This window comes from Mercenaria mercenaria, chromosome 8 (genome assembly GCF_021730395.1).
Source record: "Mercenaria mercenaria strain notata chromosome 8, MADL_Memer_1, whole genome shotgun sequence".
Classification (NCBI taxonomy): Eukaryota; Metazoa; Mollusca; class Bivalvia; order Venerida; family Veneridae; genus Mercenaria; species Mercenaria mercenaria.
In genome coordinates this window covers 54089472-54106969 of record NC_069368.1, presented here as the reverse complement: position 1 = coordinate 54106969, position 17498 = coordinate 54089472, and the positions used below count along the sequence as shown (strand labels likewise).

At 40.0% G+C, this 17498-nt stretch overlaps 2 protein-coding genes across 2 annotated transcripts in view; both read left to right on the top strand.

Annotated features, from left to right (window-relative positions):
* The window catches only part of LOC123566313 (aldehyde dehydrogenase 1A1-like), a 40746-nt gene that overhangs the window by 3935 nt on the left and 19313 nt on the right, over window positions 1-17498 (top strand). The window lies entirely within an intron of this gene.
* LOC128559046 (4-galactosyl-N-acetylglucosaminide 3-alpha-L-fucosyltransferase 9-like) lies at window positions 13490-16150 on the top strand. Its single transcript, XM_053550013.1, has one exon. The coding sequence runs from the start codon at window positions 13898-13900 to the stop codon at window positions 15194-15196; it is 1299 nt and encodes a 432-aa protein (XP_053405988.1). The 5' UTR covers window positions 13490-13897; the 3' UTR covers window positions 15197-16150.

The window sequence follows — 17498 nt, the reverse complement described above, 5'->3', positions numbered from 1 at the left end:
ACCTACCCTTAAAAATCGTCATTTCTCTCCAGGTCGTGACCTGCAGAAATTTCCAGTTTTGGGTCGATTTTAGCCACCCGGATTTTTGCCTTGCACTTCATGCTAGGATGGTCCTAGAAGACCAAGCACCCGCCCACTTTCAAATATAAGTACAGAAACGGCCAGAAACGCTACCCTTAAAAATCGTCATTTCTCTCCAGGTCGGGACCTGCAGAAAATTCCAGTTTTGGGTCGATTTTGGCCACCCGGATTTTTGCCTTGCATTTCATGCTAGGATGGTCCTAGAAGACCAAACACTCGCCCACTTTCAAATATAAGTAAAGAAAAAGGCCAGAAACGCTACCCTTAAAAATCGTCATTTCTCTCCAGGTCTGGACCTGCACAAAATTCCTGTTTTGGGTCGATTTTAGTTACACGGATTTTTGCCTTGCATTTCATGCTAGGATGGTCCGAGAAGACCAAACAACCCGCCCACTTTCAAATATAAGTACAGAAACGGCCAGAAACGCTACCCTTAAAATTCGTCAATTCTCTCCAGGGTGGGACCTGCAGAAAATTCCTGTTTTGGGTCGATTTTGGCCACCCGGATTTTTGCCTTGCATTTCATGCTAGGATGGTGCTGGAAGACCAAGCACTCGCCCACTTTCAAATATAAGTACAGAAACGGCCAGAAACGTTAATCTTAAAAATCGTCATTTCTCTCCAGGTCGGGACCTGCAGAAAATTCCAGTTTTGGGTCGGTTTTGGCCACCCGTATTTTTGCCTTGCATTTCATGCTAGGATGATCCTAGAAGACCAAGCACTCGCCCACTTTCAAATATAAGAACAGAAACGGCCAGAAACGCTACCCTTAAAAATCGTCATTTCTCTCCAGGTCGGGACCTGCAGAAAATTCCAGATTGGGTCAATTATGGCCACCCGGATTTTTGCCTTGCATTTAATGCAAGGATGGTCCTAGAAGACCAAGCACTCGCCCACTTTCAAATATAAGTACAGAAACGGCCAGAAACGCTACCCTTAAAAATCGTCATTTCTCTCTAGGTCGGGACATGCAGAAAATTCCAGTTTTGGGTCGATTTTGGCCACACGGATTTTTGCCTTGCATTTCATGCTAGGATGGTCCTAGAAGACCAAACAACCCGCCCACTTTCAAATATAAGTACAGAAACGGCCAGAAACGCTACCCTCAAAATCGTCATTTCTCTCCAGGTCGGGACATGCAGAAAATTCCAGTTTTGGGTCGATTTTGGCCACCCGGATTTTTGCATTGCATTTCATGCTAGGATGGTCCTAGAAGACCAAGAACTCGCCCACTTTCAAATATAAGTACAGAAACGGCCAGAAACCTACCCTTAAAAATCGTCATTTCTCTCCAGGTCGGGACCTGCAAAAAATTCGAGTTTTGGGTCGATTTTGGCCACCCGGATTTTTGCCTTGCATTTCATGCTAGGATGGTCCTAGAAGACCAAGCACTCGCCCACTTTCAAATATAAGTAGAGAAACGGCCAGAAACGCTACCCTTAAAAATCGTCATTTCTCTCCAGGGGTGGACCTGCAGAAAATTCCAGTTTTGGGTTGATTTTGACCACCCGGATTTTTGCCTTGCATTTCATGCTAGGATGGTCCTAGAAGACCAAGAATCCGCCCACTTTCAAATATAAGTACAGAAACGGCCAGAAACGCTACCCTTAAAATTTGTCAATTCTCTCCAGGTCGGGACCTGCAAAAAATTCGAGTTTTGGGTCGATTTTGGCCACCCGGATTTTTGCCTTGCATTTCATGCTAGGATGGTCCTAGAAGACCAAGCACTCGCCCACTTTCAAATATAATTAAAAGAAACGGCCAGAAACGCTAATCTTAAAAATCGTCATTTCTCTTCAGGTCGGGACCTGCAGAAAATTCCAGTTTTGGGTCAGTTTTGGCCACCCTTATTTTTGCCTTGCATTTCATGCTAGGATGGTCCTAGAAGACCAAGCACCCGCCCACTTTCAAATATAAGTACAGAAACGACCAGAAACGCTACCCTTAAAAATCGCCATTTATCTCCAGGTCGTGACCTGCAGAAAATTTCAGTTTTGGGTTGATTTTGGCCACCCGGATTTTTGCCTTGCATTTCATGCTAGGATGGTCCTAGAAGACCAAGCACTCGCCCACTTTCAAATGTAAGTACAGAAACGGCCAGAAACGCTACCCTCAAAAATCATTATTTCTCTCCAGGACGGAACCTGCAGAAAATTCCAGTTTTGATTCGATTTTGGCCACCCGGATTTTTGCCGTGCATTTCATGCTAGAATGGTCCTAGAAGATCAAGCACTCGCCCACTTTCAAATATAAGTACAGAAACGGCCAGAAACGCTACCCTCAAAAATCGTCATTTCTCTCCATGTCGGGACCTGCAGAAAATTCCAGTTTTGGGTCGATTTTGGCCAACAAGATTTTGACTGGAAATTCGTGCTAGGATGGTCCTAGAAGACGAAGCACTCGCCCACTTTCAAATATAATTACAGAAACGGCCAGAAACGCTACCCTTAAAAATCGTCATTTCTCTCCAGGTCGTGACCTGCAGAAAATTCCAGATTTGGGTCGATTTTGGCCACCCAGATTTTTGCATTGCATTTCATGCTAGGATGGTCCTAGAAGACCAAGCACCCTCCCACTTTCAAATATAAGTACAGAAACGGCCAGAAACGCTACCCTTTAAAATCGTCATTTCTCTCCAGGTACCTGCAGGTAATTCCAGTTTTTGGTCGATTTTGGCCGACCAGATTTTTGCCTTGCATTTCGTGCTAGGATGGTCCTAGAAGACCAAGCACTCGCTCACTTTCAAATATAAGTACAGAAACGGCCAGAAACGCTACCCTTAAAAATCGTCATTTCTCTCCAAGTCAAGACCTGTAGAAAATTCCAGTTTTATGTCGGTTTTGGCCACCCGGATTTTTCCCTTGCATTTCATGCTAGGATGGTCCTAGAAGACCAAGAACTCGCCAGCTTTCAAATATAAGTACAGAAACGGCCAGAAACGCTACCCTTAAAAATCGTCATTTCTCTCCAAGTCGGGAACTGCAGAAAATTCCAGTTTTGGGTCGGTTTTGCCCACCCGGATTTTTGCCTTGCATTTCATGCTAGGATGGTCCTAGAAGACCAAACACTCGCCCGCTTTCAAATATAAGTACAGAAACGGCCAGAAACGCTACCCTTAAAAATCGTCATTTCTCTCCAGGTCGGGACATGCAAAAAATTCGAGTTTTGGGTCGATTTTGGCCACCCGGATTTTTGCCTTGCATTTCATGCTAGGATGGTCCTAGAAGACCAAGCACCCGCCCACTTTCAAATATAAGTACAGAAACGGCCAGAAACGCTACCCTAAAAAATCATCATTTCTTTCCAGGTCGGAACCTGCAGAAAATTCCTGTTTTGATTCGATTTTGGCCACCCATTTTTTTCCCGTGCATTTCATGCTAGAATGGTCCTAGAAGATCAAGCACTTGCCCACTTTTAAATGTAAGTACAGAAACAGCCAGAAACGCTACCCTTAAAAATCGTCATTTCTCTCCAGGTCGGAACCTGCAGAAAATTCCAGTTTTGGGTCGATTTTGGCCACCCGGATTTTTGCCTTGCATTTCATGCTAGGATGGTCCTAGAAGACCAAGCACTCGCCCACTTTCAAATATAAGTACAGAAACGGCCAGAAACGCTACCCTCAAAAATCATTATTTCTCTCCAGGACGGAACCTGCAGAAAATTCCAGTTTTGATTCGATTTTGACCACCCGGATTTTTGCCGTGCATTTCATGCTAGAATGGTCCTAGAAGACAAAGAAACCGCCCACTTTCTAATATAAGTACTGAAACGGCCAGAAACGCTACCCTTAAAAATCGTCATTTCTCTCCAGGTCGGGACCTGCTGAAAATTCCAGTTTTGGGTCGATTTTCGCCAACAAGATTTTGCCTGGAAATTCGTGCTAGGATGGTCCTAGAAGACGAAGCACCAGCCCACTTTCAAATATAAGTACAGAAACGGCCAGAAATGCTACCCTTAAAAATCGTCATTTCTCTCCAGGTCGGGACCTGCAGAAAATTCCCGATTTGGGTCGATTTTGGCCATTCAGATTTTTGCCTTGCATTTCATGCTAGGATGGTCGTAGAAAACCAAGCACTCGCCCACTTTCAAATATAAGTACAGAAACGGCCAGAATCGCTACCCTTAAAAATCGTCATTTCTCTCCAGGTCGGGACCAACATGAAATTCCAGTTTTGGGTCGATTTTAGCCAACCGGATTTTTGCCTTGCATTTCATGCTAGGATGGTGCTAGAAGACCAAGCACACGCCCACTTTCAAGTATAAGTACAGAAACGGCCAGAAACGCTACCCTTAAAAATCGTCATTTCTCTCCAGGTCGGGACCAGCAGAAAATTCCAGTTTTGGGTCGATTTTGAGCACCCGGATTTTTGCCTTGCATTTCATGCTAGGATGGTCCTAGAAGACCAAGCACACGCCCACTTTCAAATGTAAGTACAGAAACGGCCAGAAACAATACCCTTAAAAATCATCATTTTTCCCCAGGTCGGGACCTGCAGGAAATTCCAGTTTTTGGTCTATTTTGGCCACCCAGGTTTTTGCCTTGCATTTCATGCTAGGATGGTGCTAGAAGACCAACCACCCTCCCACTTTCAAATATAAGTACAGAAACGGCCAGAAACGCTACCCTTTAAAATCGTCATTTCTCTCCAGGTTGGGACCTGCAGGAAATTCCAGTTTTGGGTCGATTTTGAGCACCCGGATTTTTGCCTTGCATTTCATGCTAGGATGGTCCTAGAAGACCAAGCACACGCCCACTTTCAAATGTAAGTACAGAAACGGCCAGAAACAATACCCTTAAAAATCATCATTTTTCCCCAGGTCGGGACCTGCAGGAAATTCCAGTTTTTGGTCTATTTTGGCCACCCAGGTTTATGCCTTGCATTTCATGCTAGGATGGTGCTAGAAGACCAACCACCCTACCACTTTCAAATATAAGTTCAGAAACGGCCAGAAACGCTACCCTTTAAAATCGTCATTTCTCTCCAGGTTGGGACATGCAGAAAATTCCAGTTTTGGGTCGATTTTGGCCACCCGGATTTTTGTCTTGCATTTCATGCTAGGATGGTCCTAGAAGACCAAGTACTCGCCCACTTTCAAATATAAGTACAGAAACGGCCAGAGACGCTAACCTTGAAAATCGTCATTTCTCTCCAGGTCGGGACCTGCAGAAAATTCCTTTTTGGGTTCAGTTTTGGCCACCAGGACTTTTGCCTTGCATTTCATGCTAGGGTGGTCATAGAAGACCAAGCACTCGCCCACTTTCAAATATAAGTACAGAAACGGCTAGAAACGCTACCCTTAAAAATCGTCATTTCTCTCAAGATCGGGACCTGCAGAAAATTCCTGTTTTGGGTTGATTTTGTCCTCTAGGATTTTTGCCTTGCATTTCATGCTAGGATGGTCCTCTAAGACAAAGCACTCGCCCACTTTCAAATATAAGTACAGAAACGGCCAGAAACGCTACCCTTAAAAATTGTCATTTCTCTCCAAGTCGGGACCTGCAGAAAATTCCAGTTTTGGGTCGATTTTGGGCACCCGGATTTTTGCCTTGCATTTCATGCTAGGATGGTCCTAGAAGACCAAGCACTCGCTCACTTTGAAATATAAGTACAGAAACGGCCAGAAACGCTACCCTTAAAAATCGTCATTTCTCTCCATGTCGGGACCTGCAGAAAATTCCAGTTTTGGGTCGATTTTGACCACATGAATTTTTGCTTTGCATTTCATGCTAGGATGGTCCTAGAAGACCAAGCACTCGCCCACTTTCAAATTTAAGTACGGAAACGGCCAGAAACGATACCCTTAAAAATCGTCATTTGTCTCCAGGTCGTCCCCTGCAGGAAATTCCAGTTTTTGGTCTATTTTGGCCACCCGGAATTTTGCCTTGCATTTCTTGCTAGGATGGTCCTAGAAGACCAAGCACCCTCCCACTTTCAAATATAAGTACAGAAACGGCCAGAAACGATACCCTTTAAAATCGTCATTTCTCTCCAGATCTAGACCAGCAGAAAATTCCAGTGTTGGGTCGATTTTGGGCACCCGGATTTTTGCCTTGCATTTCATGCTAGGATGGTCCTAGAAGACCAAGCACACGCCCACTTTCAAATATAAGTACAGAAACGGCCAGAAACGCTACCCTTAAAATCGTCATTTCTCTCCAGGTCGGGACCTGCAGAAAATTCCAGTTTTGGGTCGATTATGGCCACCCGGATTTTTGCCTTGCATTTCATGCTAGGATGGTCCTAGAAGACAAAGCACTCGCCCACTTTCAATTATAAGTACAGAAACGGCCAGAAACGCTACCCTTAAAAATCGTCATTTCTCTCCAGGTCGGGACCTGCAGAAAATTCCAGTTTTGGGTCGATTTTGGCCACAGGGATTTTTGCCTTGCATTTCATGCTAGGATGGTCCTAGAAGACCAAGTACTCGCCCACTTTCAAATATAAGTACAGAAACGGCCAGAAACGCTACCCTTAAAAATCGTCATTTCTCTCCAGGTCGGGACCAGCAGAAAATTCCAGTTTTGGGTCGATTTTGGGCACCCGGATTTTTGTCTTGCATTTCATGCTAGGATGGTCGTAGAAGACCAAGCACCCGCCCACTTTCAAATATAAGTACAGAAACGGCCAGAAACGATACCCTTAAAAATCATCATTTTTCTCCAGGTCGGGACCTGCAGGAAATTCCAGTTTTTGGTCGATTTTGGCCGCCCAGATTTTTGCCTTGCATTTCATGCTAGGATGGTGCTAGAAGACCAAGCACCCTCCCACTTTCAAATATAAGTACAGAAACGGCCAGAAACGCTACCCTTTAAAATCGTCATTTCTCTCCAGGTTGGGACCTGCAGGAAATTCCAGTTTTTGGTTGATTTTGGCCACCCAGATTTTTGCCTTGCATTTCATGCTAGGATGGTCCTAGAAGACCAAGCACTCGCCCACTTTCAAATAGAAGTACAGAAACGGCCAGAAACGCTACCCTTTAAAATCGTCATTTCTCTCCAGGTTGGGACCTGCAGAAAATTCCAGTTTTGGGTCGATTTTGGCCACCCGGATTTTTGTCTTGCATTTCATGCTAGGATGGTCCTAGAAGACCAAGTACTCGCCCACTTTCAAATATAAGTACAGAAACGGCCAGAGACGCTAACCTTGAAAATCGTCATTTCTCTCCAGGTCGGGACCTGCAGAAAATTCCTTTTTGGGTTCAGTTTTGGCCACCAGGACTTTTGCCTTGCATTTCATGCTAGGGTGGTCATAGAAGACCAAGCACTCGCCCACTTTCATATATAAGTACAGAAACGGCCAGAAACGATACCCTTAAAAATCGTCATTTGTCTCCAGGTCGTCCCCTGCAGGAAATTCCAGTTTTGGGTCTATTTTGGCCATCCGGAATTTGCCTTGCATTTCTTGCTAGGATGGTCCTAGAAGACCAAGCACCCTCCCACTTTCAAATATAAGTACAGAAACGGCCAGAAACGCTAACCTTGAAAATCGTCATTTCTCTCCATGTCGGGACTTGCAGAAAATTCCAGTTTTGGGTCGATTTTGACCACATGAATTTTTGCTTTGCATTTCATGTTAGGATGGTCCTAGAAGACCAAGCACTCGCCCACTTTCAAATATAAGTACGGAAACGGCCAGAAACGATACCCTTAAAAATCGTCATTTGTCTCCAGGTCGTCCCCTGCAGTAAATTCCAGTTTTGGGTCTGTTTTGGCCACCCGGAATTTGCCTTGCATTTCTTGCTAGGATGGTCCTAGAAGACCAAGCACCCTCCCACTTTCAAATATAAGTACAGAAACGGCCAGAAACGATACCCTTTAAAATCGTCATTTCTCTCCAGATCTGGACCAGCAGAAAATTCCAGATTTGGGTCGATTTTGGCCACCAGGACTTTTGCCTTGCATTTCATGCTAGGATGGTCGTAGAAGACCAAGCACTCGCCCACTTTTAAATATAAGTACAGAAACGGCCAGAAACGCTAACCTTAAAACTCGTTATTTCTCTCCAGATCTGGACCTGCAGGAAAGTCCAGCTTTGGGTCGATTTTGGCCACCCGGATTTTTGCCTTGCATTTCATGCTAGGATGGTCCTAGAAGACGAAGCACCCGCTCACTTTCAAATATAAGTACAGAAACGGCCAGAAACGCTACCCTTAAAAATCGTCATTTCTCTCCAGGTCGGGACCTGCAAAAAATTCGAGTTTTGGGTCGATTTTGGCCACCCGGATTTTTGCCTTGCATTTCATGCTAGGATGGTCCTAGAAGACCAAGCACTCGCCCACTTTCAAATATAAGTACAGAAACGGCCAGAAACGCTAACCTTAAAAATCGTCATTTCTCTACAGGTCGGGACCTGCAGAAAATTGCAGCTTTGGATCGATTTTTGGCACCCGGATTTTTGCCTTGCATTTCATGCTAGGATGGTCCTAGAAGACCAAGTACTCGCCCACTTTCAAATATAAGTACAGAAACGGCCAGAAACGCTAACCTTAAAAATCGTCATTTCTCTCCAGGTCGGGACCTGCTGAAAATTCCAGTTTGGTGTCAGTTTTGCCCACCCGGACTTTTGCCTTGCATTTCATGCTAGGATGGTCATAGAAGACCAAGCACTCGCCCACTTTCAAATATAAGTACAGAAACGGCCAGAAACGCTACCCTTAAAAATCGTCATTTCTCTCCAGGTCGGGACCTGCAAAAAATTCGAGTTTTGGGTCGATTTTGGCCACCCGGATTTTTGCCTTGCATTTCATGCTAGGATGGTCCTAGAAGACCAAGTACTCGCCCACTTTCAAATATAAGTACAGAAACGGCCAGAAACGCTAACCTTAAAAATCGTCATTTCTCTCCAGGTCGGGACCTGCTAGAAATTTAGCTGGCTAAAGATAAGATAAGAGACAAGATTTCTTAATTTCCTCCAAATTTGAAGAGTCACATACTATGTACAAAATGAATACAATAATGGTCCTAGAAGACCAGGTACTCGCCCACTTTCAAATATAAGTACAGAACGGCCAGAAACGCTAACCTTAAAAATCGTCATTTCTCTCCCGGTCGGGACCTGCTGAAAATTCCAGTTTGGTGTCAGTTTTGGCCACCCGGACTTTTGCCTTGCATTTCATGCTAGGATGGTCATAGAAGACCAAGCACTCGCCCACTTTCAAATATAAGTACAGAAACGGCCAGAAACGTTACCCTTAAAAATCGTCAGTTCTCTCCAGGTCGGGAACTGCAGAAAATTTCAGTTTTGGGTCAATTTTGGCCACCCGGATTTTTGCCTTGCATTTCATGCTAGGATGGTCCTAGAAGACCAAACACTCGCCCACTTTCAAATATAAGTACAGAAACGGCCAGAAACGCTAACCTTAAAAATCGTCATTTCTCTCCAGGTCGGGACCTGCTAGAAATTTAGCTGGCTAAAGATAAGATAAGAGACAAGATTTCTTAATTTCCTCCAAATTTGAAGAGTCACATACTATGTACAAAATGAATACAATGAATCCAAGGAGAAATGAGAAAATATAAATATAAATGCAAATATGGTAAATATACAGATATAATTATGAAACACGATTACTTAGCAAGTGATTAAATGATGTATATGAACCTTTCATAGTCATACAACGTTTAGATTGCATTGAATAAGACTTGAGGAAAGCATATCTAAGCATATCATAGAAAACGTAATTTACATCTTTACAAAAATATTATAAGATATTGTATTGAAAATACATGAAAATACAAATGTACATCTTTTGATGGAATGTTAATTATATGGATATCTCTCATTAATCAGTATGCTTAGCGAAACGAAAAGAAAGCATATTGCTGAGGAAAGCCATATAGCAAATGCCTTGCGGATAATGTTCATTTTATGCAAGGTGAAATTAAATATTTATTTTGTAAATCTAAATATTTAAAATATTGTACATAAAATGTAATTGTCCCAGAATCATTTTAAAAGAAGAAATCCTTTACTGTCTTGCATGTAAAACGATGGTAAACCAGCTAGCAATTCAAACCCTCAAATTCTTCTCCTAATATACCATGTAGCACGTACAGCATCATTTTCATTACAAAACATCGCTAAGTGAGTTGCGATTAAATCAGTTTCTATATTACACTTTTTACAAACACATATAAACTGGTACCAGAAAAATCTGCTTATTATTGAAATGGCTGTTATACAGAAATTTACTTGATCTCTATATTGTTGGCAGAATTTCCATATTGCACGTGGTACAAACGTATTGTGGATTCTGTTCAGATTCCTTATGCTTTCATCACATATTTGCTTGTATTCAAAATCAATATAGTCATGTATGGAGGTTGTTATCATTGACTTCCACTGCTTTTTGTGGGAAATGAGGCATCTTTTATATACGTGTTCAGCACATAGGTTAAACCATACTTTCCAAAAATCCTATGTATGTCCGGCATAAAGCCTAACGCTTTTAGGGGTTCGCATTGAAAGTTAATAGTCTTTGAACAAAAACAATTTTAATGCTTTTTAAATTGTCAAGTGCACATAGCTAACCAAATATCTGTAATTTTCGCTTTTAAACTATGTTTTATCATTAAATGCTTATAATGAATTGCCCGCAAATTCAAAGCAATAGCGGTTAGTGTATTTTTGTTGACATCTCTATATTTAAGCTGGTATACAACCGAAAATGAAGAAATGAAATATCTTTCATTTACAAAAAGTCTCTTTGCAGCAGCTGGTTCTCAGCTTTTCCAATGCATTAGATTGCGTAGAAGGCAAGTTAAACAAGAAGTATCTTTAACGCATTAGTCAAGACACTCTTTAAAACAAAACGTGCAAGCACTCTGCACTTTTACATACGATCGGATATTTATAAAGCAAATCAAAATGTAGTTTTGCAGTCTGGTCAGGATCCATACTGTTCGCTTTTAAACCCTATTGCTATTAGAGAAACCGTTAGCGAACAGGCGGATGCGCAGGCTGGCCTGGATCCATGCTGGTCGTAAATGCACTATGTTGGTTTTCTCATGGCGCGGCTCTTTAATAGTTTTTACCAGTGTATAACGGATAAGAAGATAAGGCAGCCCGTATATGTCTTCATTCTTTCTGTCTCTTATTTCATTAAAATTAATCTCTTTAATGTTAGTTGTGGCGTTCTCGGAAGAATAATTTGCTATCAAAATTTATATATAGTTTTTCGCAGAGGCTGTAAGTGTGCAGATGTGTAGGAAATTTAAATAAAAAACTGCATATGTCCAAATGGTAAAAATATAAAAAGTATTCTACGTGCCTTTTGGAAGAAACACACCCGGTCTTTTATTTATTTATTTATTTATTTTTAGGTCATAGCATAAAATAACACATTACAATACATATATATTACAGACATAAATTTTCTAAAAGCAGGTAAATACGAAGCAAAAAATGTAGAAGGAATCTAATATGGTGAAGCAAATATTATCTTGCACTGTACCAAATATATTTTACGACATGTAATCAGTTTATATTGTTTATTTTAGACAAGTATGACAAACCATTTTAAGTATGTGTTCTGTTCTATACTTCAGGGATCTTGGAACATCATTATGGCCATAGGAAGTTGTTTGCTCTAATTAATCATAGTTTTATAAACAGATGTACTACAATCAATAACGTGTCTCCCCTGAACTCTTAAAGCTTGTTTAGAGAAAAAAACGTCTTAAAAGATATAAATACATATACTATATTTTGCTGTTAATCTCTTTTTCATGTTGAAAGCTCTGGACGTCCGACACAGGAATGTGTCTCCTATTCTGATTACCCTCGTATTTCCTTTGGTTTTATGATGCATATTTCCTTGGGTCTTGTGATACCTCGTTAAATTCGTCTGTATCATTACATCTTGAGATTGCATTTGTCCAGAGCCCGACCACAGTGCATCTTTTTTAATAGGGTCTTACCTGAGACGCAAAAAAGCGGTCAACTTGTCGCTTTTTACTTGCCTTAGCCAACCATTGAGCTATCCAAGCTACTCTTGTAAAATGATCATCTGCATATGAAAGTTGGTATAAAATATTTTTTTAATCTTTTCAAAGGGTTTTAGATGACAACATCCATATGGCAATAGGTTAATGCCAGAGGAGTTCATTCACACCCCGAAAAATGTAAATCAGTCGTATTTAAGACGTATTTTCGTGGTTATACAATTGATCTAAGTCTAATATCAGTTTACTTCGTTGTGTCAAACAGTATGTAATAGAATTTATCACATGTCTGACGTCGCGGGAGTGTAATAAAGCCATTAAATAAAAACGATAATACACTAGTGTAATAAAGCTTTGACGTCGACGTCGTTTATAGTATCGGAAACGTTGGTCAAATTGACTTCTTTATATAGTAGAAGAAAGTAGCCTATATTTTTTATGTTTTGACAGGAAAGACTAACATGTGATAAAAAGAATATTACATTTGTGACTTTCCATATTGAATTTATTAAACTCGTTGAATAAAATTGATAAAATGCTCGGCAGAGCCTCGCATTTTATCATTTTATTCAACTCGTTTAATAAATTCAATATGAAAAGACACTCATGTAATATCCTCTATGAAACAAATTTAACTTCTAAGACAACATCAGAAGCTAAAGTGGTTAAAGCGATGATATCGTAGTAATGTCTGCTGCTTTGACCTTTTCCAAGCTTAATTTTTTAAATGGACTGGTCCATCGTTTAATTTTGACAGTGCCACTTATTAATTCAAAAGTTTGTTAACTAAGTAGCGAGCAGCGCATACCATGACCAGCCTGCACGGAAGCTGATCTTGATCTGCACTGGTCGCAAAGGCAGAACCACTTGCCGCAAGCAGGCTAAAGGTTAAAATATACATTTTATAATAACAGAAGTAGACTCAAGAAATCATAAAAATATTATATAAAAATGTAAATATTGCAAACACAAGTGCACTTAGTGATAAGACATAAAGGACGAAAAAAAAACACCCTACAACTTAATAGATAAGAGGAGAATAATAAGCAAATAATGTCACTTAGTATAATTTAGTGAGAAACAATCTAAAGAAAATCTGTAAGTCTGTAAATAATAATGAACACATTTTCAAAAAGTGTATAATATGATAATATTTTTTTATTCTACACTGTCCGATACCTAAAATATGTGTCGTAAAGTATTTAACAGAGAGCCATGAAATATTTTAAGATTGTTATTCAGTATGTATCGTTGTGTACCTGAGATTTTATTTTGGATTTTCTCGGTCAGACTAGAGTAAATTTATGCCCCGGAATCAGTCATAAATCAACATAAATGACTTGAATTTATGTTGCAAATATCTAAAAAAAGTATTTGACCTAGAGTCATGAAACCACATAGAACTATTATTCAGCACATGAAGTTGTGCTTATGGGATTTCACTCCGATAGGCAAGAGTTATGGGCCTTGACTTAGTGGAAAATATGCATTAAAGCTTAAAAGTTTGTGCTGCAGCATCTCAAGAAGTATTCGACCATGAGTTACGAAATTTAAGAAAAGTGTTTTTCAGCAAGTATTTTTTTTTTTGCATCTGGGGTTTTATTCGTGATTTACACCCTCCACACCACCCTCTTGCTTACACTTTCTTTTATCTTGTGTTTCTTGATGTTTGTAGCATCCGTATCACCCAACGATCCTTTAAACCCAAAACGCAAGGTAATATTAAAGTCAACATATAATATGTAACCGTAAAGGGGCAGGAAGTTGAGGCACCAGTGTCCCCAGCACACAAAATTAGTTATTTCTATATGTCAGAAGTATTCATTTCCGACATAGAACCACTGACAACCCGATCTTTTCTCCTTTCAGACGATGCTTTTAGCAGTTAGAAGGGCAACATTTTGTCTTTATTCTACTGTTTTTCTGTGCATTATGGTAGTATTGCTGTACTACTGTTTCTTCAAGTTACAACTTATACATAACGAACAGACGGACAAAGGCGTACCGCAGAGGAAAATAATTTCAAATGTGGTTTCGTCAAATCAAAAGAAAGAGGAAACGAATTTTCATCATCAACATGATATGGATGCCTATTCAACAAGTTTTGACGGAAAGCAGTGGAAGAGCATGAACCTGCGGAAGGAAGCTAGTGAAATACCTTCACAATTTATAGACCCAGTACTCCACTTTGACATTCCAAGTATTGAGAACAACTATTTAATTCTGTTTTGGGAGTCTCCAGATTGGTTTAAAAATTGGTCCCTATCTTCGGACATAAATCAGTGTCGCAAATACTCTAACTGTAAACAATCGTTCGACCGTTCACTGTTCAATCTCAGCCGGGCGGTAGTTTTTAATTTGCCACATAGCGGTATCGCCCGAAGCCCACCTGTGGTGGCAGACCTCAGAAATCCAAACCAAGTCTGGGTGTTTTTTACGTTAGAATCTCCTTTGCATTTAAATCCGATTTATAAAAGTCCAGAGTGGCACAATGTGTTTAACTGGTCCTGGACTTATCACCCGAATGCGGATGTATTTCATCCCTATGGTGTTCTAATCAAAAAGCAAAAGCTACCGCACAGAAACTATTCTGGTATTTTTAAAAAGAAAACTAAGTTTGCCGCATGGCTAGTAAGCAATTGCAATGCTCCAAGCAGCAGAACTGACTACGTAAATATTTTAAAACGCTATGTCGACGTGGATGTATTCGGCCGATGTGGACAACAGGCTCCTGAAAATATAGAAAGTGTTATAAGTGAAAAGTACAAGTTCTATCTTGGTTTCGAAAATTCTCTCTGTGAGAATTACATGACTGAAAAGGTATTCCATTATTATAAATTAGATGTTATTACAGTTCTTAGAGGAAACACTAAGTATCAGGATTATCTTCCAAGCGGTTCCTTTATAGATACAGCAAACTTTTCCTCTTTTGCAGCACTTGCTCAGTACATGAAGGACCTTGGAGAAAATGAAGAGAAATACGTTAGCTTTTTAAAAGTCAAAGACAAGTTTACAGTATTTGAACGAGAATTTCTTTACAAGAATGCTTTATGCAATCTTTGTGAAAAAATAAACAACATGGATCAGAATAGACGGACATATGGAGATATATTCAAATGGCTAGGAGAGTGCCATGGCGCTAGAGATTTGAAAGAAAGCTCTTACGTTTGAGAATTCCGAAAATGTTAGAACTAAACAAGTTTACAGACATATTTGAAAAAAAAAACGTCTGTATTGTGTGGTGTATATTTCTGCCACGAGATAGTTTTGTAGCTATCGTGGTACTTTAAAATATTATCTTGATAAAGATAATCTTGGTAGTAAATATTATTGCGATAATTTACATATTATAATCATCTCGATACTTTTTTGGTAAGTGCCTACTCCAGAAACGTTTACGGGCCTCGCAATGTCGTGTTAGATTACGTAGATATAGACTAAGACATATTTTCGCGAGAAATCAAAATATGATCACAATAAGTCAATACAATTACTGAAATATTGCATTCAATTTACAAAAATCAATATTTTTTCTTGAGATCCACGTAAACTATAAGGATATCTCGACATATTATGACGATATAAAACGACACTTCCTTGATTTACTACTTACATGTAATTTTTATTCACTAGTATTTACATTTCTATTCAAACAATTACAAATTCAGTTCGAAGACAGTTAGCAGGGGCATAGAAAAAGTGCTTGGTGTCGATTCAGTAAGTAGGCGCGGAGCTTAAAATTTAGTCTCTTTAAACAATGAACATGAAACACAACAAAAACGTACCTTTAGAAAAGATTCACTGTGTATATTCATTATACTAAGGCAACACATTTTCACTCGGTAGATCATAACTTTCAATTATTTGACCGGCAGAGCTGCTAGTAGTAGCAAGATTTAAGAGTTTTCCTGGTTTATGACAATTTCTGCGTGCCTTAATGCTACCCGTTGACAGAAAATCAAAATATGATCACAATAAGTCAATAAATATAACTAAAATATTGTATTAATTTTACAAAAATCAATCCTTTTTTCTCGAGATCCACGTAAGCTATAATATGGTGATTGATTTCTGCCATTTCGTGTGTTCGTATCAGAGAGGCGAAATGTCGAAGTAACGAAAACACGAAAGATCGAAATAATGCTGATTTGTTCGTGCCGGCGGATGGCAATGTCAAGGACACGAAAACACTGAAGGTCGAAAACTGCTTATTTGTCGTGTGTTCGCCTTTCGGCTTTCGAGGCGAACACACGAGGACACGAAACATAGAAGGCAAAATAACGAAAATTCAAGGACGAACACACAAACTTTTGTATTTTTCACTTTTCGTCTCGGCGGGTATGAAAACTTTGTGTTGTCGTCTTCTTTTGTCGGGTCTTCGCCTCGAAAGTCGAAAGGCGAACACACGACAAATAAGCAGTTTTCGACTTTTCGTCTTCGACCCGCCAACACGAACACACGACAAATGTGCAATTTCGTCCTTTCGTGTATTCGCCTTCCGGTAGGCATGCGCATAACTGATGATCATTACTTAGCTCTGAGTGTGATCTATGTTTAGCGCATATAAAATAATATTTCTCACTAACTTATACAAGATAATGAGTTATATTCCATAAAAGATGTCATTGTGTAAATATTTTATCACTGGTATTAAATTTGTACATACATTAAGCTTCTAATAGTCTTACGGGGCTTATCATTACGCCGACCTGAGCTTTAAATGATATCTAGATAAAGTGTTTTACCATTCGTACAAAAAATCTTCTCAATTTATGATAGAAAATGTTTCATATGCAATACAATATGTCACTCTTCAAGTATATCAATTCTGGTACTAAATTTATATTTTCATTACGCCCCATTTTGCGCCATTACGCATAATTTTATTGTACATTACTGTATTAAGGCAGACCCTACACGAAACATTTGTCGTGTGTTCATGCCGGCGGGTCGAAGTAACGAAAGGTCGAAAACAGCTCAAGTGTCGTGCGTTCGCCTTTCGCCCTTCGAGGCGAATACACGAAGACTCGATAAAAGAAGAGCGACAACACGAAGTTTTAATACCCGCCGACAAGAAAAGCCTCGAAAGCCGATAGGCGAACACACGACAAATAAGCATTATTTCGACCTTTCGCGTTTTCATTACTTCGACATTTCGCCTCGACGATACAAACACACGAAATGGCAGAAATCAGCCACCATACTATAAGGATATCTCGACATATTATGACGATATAAAACGACCCTTCCTTGATTTACTAACGTTCTTGACTTACCCCGATTATAGTGTAAATTTTTTATTTACTAGAATTTCTATTAAAACAATGGCACATAGCAGTGGCGTAGGAAAGGTATGATTCGGTGTGGATTCAGTACGTAGGCGTAGAGCTTGGGTCTCGTCGAGGCATATGATACGACTATACAACAAACATGAAAACAAAATGGAAAATAGCGGATTAAGCAACCGTTTTCA

Coding starts and splice junctions, on each gene's coding strand:
- LOC128559046 (XM_053550013.1), top strand. CDS start 13,898: ATGCTTTTAGCAGTTAGAAGGGCAACATTTTGTCTTTATTCTACTGTT.